Source organism: Vigna radiata, chromosome 10 (assembly GCF_000741045.1).
Source record: "Vigna radiata var. radiata cultivar VC1973A chromosome 10, Vradiata_ver6, whole genome shotgun sequence".
Taxonomy (NCBI): Eukaryota; Viridiplantae; Streptophyta; class Magnoliopsida; order Fabales; family Fabaceae; genus Vigna; species Vigna radiata.
This window is the reverse complement of record NC_028360.1, coordinates 17,906,239-17,914,880: the sequence shown is the minus strand read 5'-3', so window position 1 is coordinate 17,914,880 and position 8,642 is coordinate 17,906,239. Positions and strand designations below refer to the sequence as shown.

General features: G+C 28.6%; 2 protein-coding genes across 2 annotated transcripts in view; both read left to right on the top strand.

The window, feature by feature from the left end:
* Nucleotides 1-2,789, top strand: part of LOC106774956 (sinapine esterase-like) — a 4,419-nt gene extending 1,630 nt beyond the window's left edge. Inside the window, exons 3-4 of the mRNA XM_022787263.1 lie at nt 2,108-2,381; nt 2,539-2,789. Of these exons, the coding sequence (XP_022642984.1) occupies nt 2,108-2,381; nt 2,539-2,789 (525 nt within the window). The remainder of the gene's footprint in view (nt 1-2,107; nt 2,382-2,538) is intronic.
* Nucleotides 2,790-8,386: 5,597 nt separating this feature from the next.
* The window catches only part of LOC106774955 (GDSL esterase/lipase At1g28590-like), a 3,665-nt gene continuing 3,409 nt past the window's right edge, over nt 8,387-8,642 (top strand). The window contains exon 1 of the mRNA XM_022787262.1: nt 8,387-8,639. Coding sequence (XP_022642983.1) covers nt 8,391-8,639 — 249 coding nt within the window. The 5' untranslated portion in view covers nt 8,387-8,390. The remainder of the gene's footprint in view (nt 8,640-8,642) is intronic.

Sequence of the window (8,642 nt, the reverse complement as noted above, 5' to 3'; positions counted from 1 at the left end):
AAAATTTCATATATATAGACTTTTTTTAATGGGTACATTTTTAATTATATTACAAAAAATTCCTATTAAAAAAAACTAACTTTAATCAAAGATATATATATATATATATATATATATATATATATATATATATATATATATATATATATATATATATATATATATATATATATGTAAAATCACGTTAATCTTCTAGAAGTTTTTGTCCTCGTCAAGTTATAGGTAAAAAAAATCTTTATCATCAATTTAATCCTTTATTTTAAGCATGTGCTACACTACAAAATAATATTATATTATTAACAAAATTTTATTGACAAAAAGATAAATTACTAATAAAATAGAATTTGTGGACAAGAAAAAAAATCATCCTTAAAATAGAAGTTATCAACAAATTTAATCAATAAATTTGAGGATTTTAATTACTGTGAATATTTTCAAAAGATTAAATCTGTCGATAATGTAACATTTTATTATCGATAAATAATTTTTTTTGTAAAATTTGTTTTTAAAATGAGCGTCAAATTTACTATTCCAACATTTAATTGGTAAAATTGTTTCATAGTTACTTATTTTGAAATCTGTCCGAAGTTGAAATCTTGAAAATTTAGTTTTAATTTCGAAGTTTTAAAATATGTCGATAATAGATTCGTTAGTAAAATGACAATGATTAGGGATGACAACGAGTCGGTCGGATATGGATAATGTCTACTTGTAACTCGATCTGACAAAAAAAAAATCCATCCGCTACTCGCACGAATACCTGCCTAAAAAATATCGCGGATATTTTAAAACCCACGGATACCTGCAAAAATTTAAAAATATATATTTTTATAAATTATTAAAATAAAATTTAGATAGAATTACAAAAAATATATAAAATAAAATATAAATTAAATATAAATTAAAATTTAATTTTTAGGATACAAGAAAATGATTCTACCTAGACATCAATTGTATGTATATTTATAGGACCTATGGCAGACAAACCATTGATTAACCATTAGTGAAGTATGTTTTTAGGCAATGAAAACCAATAATCAATACCGTATATTTTGTAAAGTGTGAGACAATCTGATCTATTATTAATTGTCCATAAGTATCAATTAATTCTGATCGGTATACTTTACAATTTTAATTAAATTTAACCTTGTAAAATATAAATTAATGATAATTTTACTTAAATTTAACTTAATAAAATTAAATTAAACTTTTACTTTTATTTCTTGCGGGTAGCGGATATCCGTGAATACAGATAGTATAATACCCGCACCCGACCTGTTTATAAGCGGATAGTAAAATACTCGCTATCTGTGAGTTTCGGATAGTGAATATCTGCGGGTATCAACTATCCATCATGGATTTTATCTGCAAGACGCGAATTTTTTTTGTCATCCATAGTAGCAATGACGACAACAACAATAACACCGTTAAGATAGAAAAGAAAGAAGATGAGGAGAGGAGAAGGATGAAAAGAATAAAGAGGAGGAACCAATGATGGTAATCATAGTTTTGATGGCAAAGAAAATGACGAATAAGGACAATCGATCATCGCTAATATAGAAGGAGGGCAAGGAAGAAAAAAAGGAAGAGAAAGAAGAATAGAATAAGGAAAAGAAAACTAAATCGTAATATTTATGAAAAAAAATTATTGTTAATTACCAAAAAAATTTATCGATGAGATTTTACAAATGAAAAGATATTCATCTTTAATTATTGATAAATATTTATAGATGGTATTTATTAACGAATTTTTGACTTTTGATAATTGCTAATATATTTCTTAATATACTTTATAATTTATCAATTTACATTTTATTAACAGATTTTTAACGGTCCGTAAACTGTTAATAATTTCTTGTAGGAGTACAATGCTATATTCTTTTTATGAAAAACTATTGAATGCATTGGTGTAAAATTATGAAATTTGTTTAATTTGTTAGTGAATTAATGAAATTTGTTTAATTTGTTGATTTCTTTTTTTTTTTTTTTAAGCGGTGATAGCATATGTAACTCGGAAGAATTAACTAAAGTTTTTTTATTTATTTTTGGTTTATAATTTCTAACTTATATTTTCTATTTTAGCTTGTAATTAATTTTTCCTTTACAGGAGTTGATTGGTTTAGGGGCTCGCACGCTCATGGTTCCTGGGATTTTGCCTTTTGGATGTAGTGCAAATTATTTAACAATTTATGAAACTAAAGTTGAGAAGCAATATGACAAATTTGGATGCTTGAAGTGGTTAAACGAGTTTTCTGAATATTACAACCATAGACTCCAAATTGAATTAAATAAGCTTCGAGCTCTTCATCGTCATGTTAATATTATCTATGTTGATTATTACAATGCTGCAATGACTTTATATCGTCATCCTGCAAAATTTGGTAATTCATTCTTCCCAATTCTCACTGATACAAGTTTGAGCAAAGCTCATTTATCTTTGTTTGATATACTTTTGGTAACAAATTGAGGGAAAGTGGTTAGATAATGCATATTCATACTTCATCAAAGGAAATGATATACTTTTTGATTGGTATGCAGGATTTATTGGTCTTAAAGCCTGTTGTGGAAAGGGAGGTCCGTACAATTTCAATGGATCAATAAAATGTGGTGATCCAGGCGTGAATGCTTGTGATGATCCTTCCAAGTATATTGGATGGGATGGGAAACATTTAACTGAAGCTGCTTATAAATTAATCGTTCAAGCTTTTATAAAAGGGCCATATTCTCTCCCACAGTTTAGTTCACCGTGTTTAACTAATGCAAATTTTGGTTATACATATAGCTTTTAAGTATTTAGTTATGGTTTATATCCTATCAAAACTTTTATTTGTTCAATAAAAGGTAATGATAAATAAATCATTGTAAATGTTGATTAATTAAATCTTTTTATGCATTAACTACTCTTTTGTAGTATTAGGACTCAGGATCCATCATATTGGTTTCTGTGGGTATTTTATTCATTTGACATTCATAGTCCAATTAATACATTTAAATTACTCTTAATATTATTAAAGGAGCATTTATAATAATAAATACATTGAATCTAGACAATAATAAAAAAAAATATTCATATCGAAATATTTCATAAACATTAAGTTAAATAGGGAAGAATGAAGTGAAGATGGGAACTTTGAACGTTTTAACTTTGAGGTATATTTGCCTATTAGAACAATATTTAAATATTTTCCTTAAAGCCACACAAAAAAATCTAAACAAGTAAACATATCTAGCACGATTTTTAATGAGAAATTTGTTGTCATCTCATATAAAAATGAGTGGTGATATGTACCAAATAAAAAAAAACACGTAACAATTCAAAATAATATTATTTTAATAGTATTTATTTATTTTTTATAACTTAAAAGTGTAATATACATTATTATATTAATTAAGTGGATTGTTGATATTTAATAATTATCTATGAAAAACTTGGATCTCTTTATGGAAGAGAACGTGATAGCACCACTCACTTTGGTATTATCGGACTAATCGTTATAATATGTCTCTTGGACTATGGGTTGGAATTGATAATCATGAAAAATCTTTTTTGTTGTTGTTGTTTTCTATTAAGAGATGAGAAAATATCTGTCTTCACATGGGATTTAAAGATATGTTGTAATTATTTATTGCTATTTTTGTTTCTTAAATATTAATTTTTGTATTTTAATAATTTTTATTGTTTGTTATATTTTTTGAGTTTTGTATGCATTAAAGAAAATATCGACAAACAATTCTAATTGATTAAGACCATGCACTTAAAGAAGCTATTTCAAAGAAATTGCCAAATACAAAGCATGCTTTTTGCATATGGCATATTGCAACAAAGTTGCCAACTTGTTTTTTTTCCCTTAAGGTACAAAATATGACGATTTCAAAATTGAGTATTTTATAGACTATATAATTTTTATGTGCTAGTGATTTTGAACAATAATGGAATTTGATGGTTGGACGCTTTCATACAAGTAATAACACGCAGGACGTTGATCCCTCCACCTCCCCACTTCCATCCTCCACCTTCCCATTTTTTTTTAACTTTTCCTTAATTACAAAAATAACCTTTTTCTATTTTTTTTTTATTTTTTTAACCCTGTTAACTAAGTAATCCTAATTTTTACTTTCTACTTCAACTTTCACAGCCTTTCGAAGACAGCCCCACCTCCCCTTCTCACCCCACGCTCCACGTTTATTTTCTAAAACAAAACTTTCCAACTCTCACAGTCATATGTACTTTTAGCTTTTGGTGTGTGCGGCGGTGCGGCGGTGCGGCGGGTGTGTGCGGTAGTGCGGCGTGATGATTGTTGTTTCGTTTCGTTTCTGCCGTCTACAAGAGGTTAGCTTATTTCGTTGCGCATGATATAAGGTTGTTGATTTCTTCGTTTGTAAATGTATGTAATATAAATTTTAAGATTGTGTTGATTTCTGGTCTGTGTGTGCGATTTTTCTATTGCTTCGTTTTTTTCTCTGTTGCTTTTGTTTCTGTGTGCGTAAGAGGAAGAAGACGTCTAGCCTAAACGGATGTCGCACATCCATCGATGGATATCGACATCCGTTTCAGGACCAAATGGATGTCGACATACGTTGTAAGAAATCTAACACAGCTCGTGAATCACGGAAATGCAGAATTTACAAATTATACCTTACATCGATTCTATCTCGCACAAGATATGATGATATATGGGCAACATTACATCACCAATATCAATTTCAATGGAATCAAACAAAAAAAGGCAAGTTAATTCATTACGAGTGAAAACGAAAAAAGTAATCACCGGAGTACAATATAATTCTTCATATGCTTAATGGTGCAAGAATAAAATTGAGCAAAATCACATATCCATAAACCATTTGTTACTTTTAAGTTTTTAGCTTATTTTATAAGTAATTAATTTTTAACTTTTTATTTTCAAATAATTTTGTTACATAATTATTTTGTTTTACTTTTTTTTATTAGTTTATTGTATTTTTAATTAATTTATAGAGTATTTAAGGGTTTAGGCTACTTTTAAGAGTGGAGTACGAACCTACTGCACCTACTGCACCGCGGACGTTCTCCTTTAACCACCACGACTTGAAACACTGCACAATTGCAACTTTCCTTCCACCACCAGCCAACGATTCCTTCCATCACCAGCCAACGATTCCTCATAGTGAAAGAAAAAGAGCACAAAATTGAAAAAAAAAAAATAAACACAATGAAACAGAATCAAGAAACAACAGAAAGTATAAGGTGAGAAAAAAATAGGTTTTGTATGGTAGAAGATTGAAATTAAAATTAGTCTATAAAATAAATTTTACTTAAGGGTATAATAGGAATATAAATAAAAAAAATAGGAATATAAATAAAAAAGAAGGGATAAAAGTGGAATGAGGAGGTGGAGGTCCAAAAACGTGAAGGTGCAGGGATCAATGCCCTAACACGCATATTGAGACTTTGTATTCTCATCGTCAATTTTGGGCCTTAGCCTATTTGAAAGAATTCTTTTTTGCTGGGATGACGACAATCGGACGTTCAAAATCTATAAACTCATATAATAAAAGTTTTTTGGATGTTAAAACGATTTTGGTGGACTTTGTGAATCAAGTAAGAATATATTATTTTTTGGTGCTACAAGTTTTTTTTCTTCCCTTATTATAATCAACTTATAAGTTTTTCATATTTCCTTTTTTTAAGGTTGGAGTTGATGTGAACATTAGAAATCAAGCTGGAGAAGAGGCGAGAACGCGTCAAAAATATCATAATCCTCTATTGAAAATGAGTTTTCCAATCGAGGAACATGCTACATCCATACTTACACCATATTCTTTTGAGTTGCTTCAACATGAGACTGAGTTATCTACAAAATATTCAGCAACTGTGATTGACAGTGACTCTTACTCGGTGCGATATCATACCAAACTTGATGGAGGTCGTTCTGTAACTTGGATAAAGGAAACAAATTCAATTCATTGTTCTTGTAAAGAATTTGAATTTTCTAGGATAATATTTAGACATGTTATTCAAGTATTGTTGAAGAATGATTATTTTAGCATTGCAGAAGAATATTTTCCTTCTCGATGGAGAAAAAAAAGCTCATTGATCCCACGATCAAGACACATAATCAACTCTAATGATAACTCCTCTGTTGAGTTTCGCTCACTTTAGAGGTTGAATCTTTAAAGACCAAAGACCGAGTTGAAGTAGCTACTAAAGAGTTAAAGAAAGTCATTCACTATTTAAAAAGTATGCCTGAAGTTCAAGAAAATTCAATTGATCTAGAACACGGTGTTCTAAATGTTGATGAGTGTGATGTTGAAAATCCTATCACTTCCAAAACGAAAAGTCGACCAAGAGGATCAAGGCCAAAAGGAAGAGTTGAAGCTGCAAAGAAGTCTCATCGTTGTCATTATCCTAACTATGGTGAAATCGATCATGACTCACGAAATTGTTCAATAAAAAAGAAAAAAAAGACTCATTGTTAGCTTCTCAATCATCTCCTAATAAATAACACACAAATAAAATATGTATTTTTATCTTTTAAGTTTATTTTACAATCACAGTGAACTAGCTTTTATTTTTTGTAATTTAGTCTTTTTTCCCTTAATAAGCTCTTTGTAACCTTAGTTAAATATAAATGAAATAAGTTTTCTATATGCTTGTTAGTGGATGCATGTTTTTTCTCTTTACTATCTAAATGGAAACAAATGAAAAGGCTAAATAGTATATACTGTATTTGGTGTTATGATATTAAAAGCATGTGCTTGTAACAACTTGTAAGCCAAACGTCTAAGATTTTCTCAAAATACACTTCTAAAATCCCACATTTTTAACAAAGTTTTACATTAAATCACCTACTACACGAATGCTATAGGTAAAAAATTATAATAAAAAGTCTTATTTATTTTATACAATCACATTCATTTATGTAAATTATATATTCCTAAAAATATTATAATTAAAAATATTCTTAAAGTCATGGAAAATAACTACCTATTTTATTTTATTTTTAAAAAACAATTAATGAATAACTATATTTTATTTTATTTTATTTAAATTAAATTTTAAAGTATGTTTTTTTAATAGGGATATTTTTTTAATACACTTTATTAAATATTGTGCGATTTAATAGGGATATTTTAGTTTTATAATGGATAAAGCTTTATAAATATTAAATGTGCGATTTAAAACATTGAGCTTATTCTTATGTTTTTTATATAATGTGGTCGTAGATTGAGAATGAAGAAACTAAATTTTGAGTGGTACACAGTAGTAAATAAAAATATAATTTGTCCTTAATAATGGAGCTTATACAATTGAATTTGAGTGGCGATGGGTGAATAGAATGTGATCAAGAACTGGGGAATAACAATGGGTAAAAATGGTATTCCAAATGTTAGTTTAATTTATAATTAATTTGCTTTCAGAAGTAGTTGGAGTTTGGAACCAAAGAAAAGTCCTATCTGTATGTGCGGTTTATGACTGAAGCAAAACAATGGTAGCACCCTCTGTTCCACACAACATTTCCCGTTCCTCTTTCAGCCTACGTTTTTGCAGTCAAAAAACACATCATTAAACAATGTCCCTTTTATGTTTTAATTTGTGTGTTTTGTTGAATGCATCTCATCGGGAGAAAACTTATAGCTTCAAAAATAGGTTCTGTCTTTTATAAATTAATCATAAAATTTTTCAAACCTTAAATTAATTGAAAAATTAGTTTAATTTTATAAATCATAAAAAGTTAATGTCATATCATTACATAAAACGTCACATTCGTTAGTTCTGTATTTTCAAAAGCATAACTTTTTTTTTTAATTATCGTGGTTTATAAGCAATGTCGCATCATTTACTTTTTTTAATTAATGTGATAAATTTTGATAAGTAACATTGTTTAAATTAAAGAATGGCCTATGTGCTTTTCATATATTTTACTATTATAATTTTATAAGTACTGGAAATGACGTTTGTGGTGAGTACATATTTTACTCTCACATTTATCTTTATATAACGAAGTCGTATATTTTATAAAGGACGTCATATAATTACATTCTTTTAAAAAATAACATCATTTGTTGCCAACCTAATACATTGGTAAACTGTTTAAAATTCTAAAAATAGTAATGCAAGATAAAGAAACTTAAACAGTAAAATCCACATACTAAAAATTTTCTATTGCATCTCATTTTCATATAATTGTACATGTAGAGATGTCAAAGATAAAGTAAAATGCACAAAAATACTCAAGAGAAGCTTTACTTCTTATACGTTGCGACAGTTAAACAATTATTGGTACTTAAATAACCGAGTTTAAACAACAAAATATTAAGTTAAAGATGACGTGTGAAGTTATTTTAATCGCAGTCTTGATTATGGTGAGAGAAAGCGTGACCAAGTTATATAAATATTATGTTTGGGAATGAATGGGGAAGATAGAATTCCAATGAGGCCAGTTATGATTATAGTGATAGCATTCGTGCTTATAACCTCTTCAAAATCAGAATCATGCCCTTACTCTTCCATATTCAGCTTCGGTGATTCCCTCGCCGACACCGGCAACCTCTATCTCAGCTCATCACCGCTTTCCGACAACTGCTTCTTCCCTCCTTACGGTGAAACCTTCTTTCACAATGTCACAGGACGCTGCTCCGATGGTCGTCTCATCATCGAT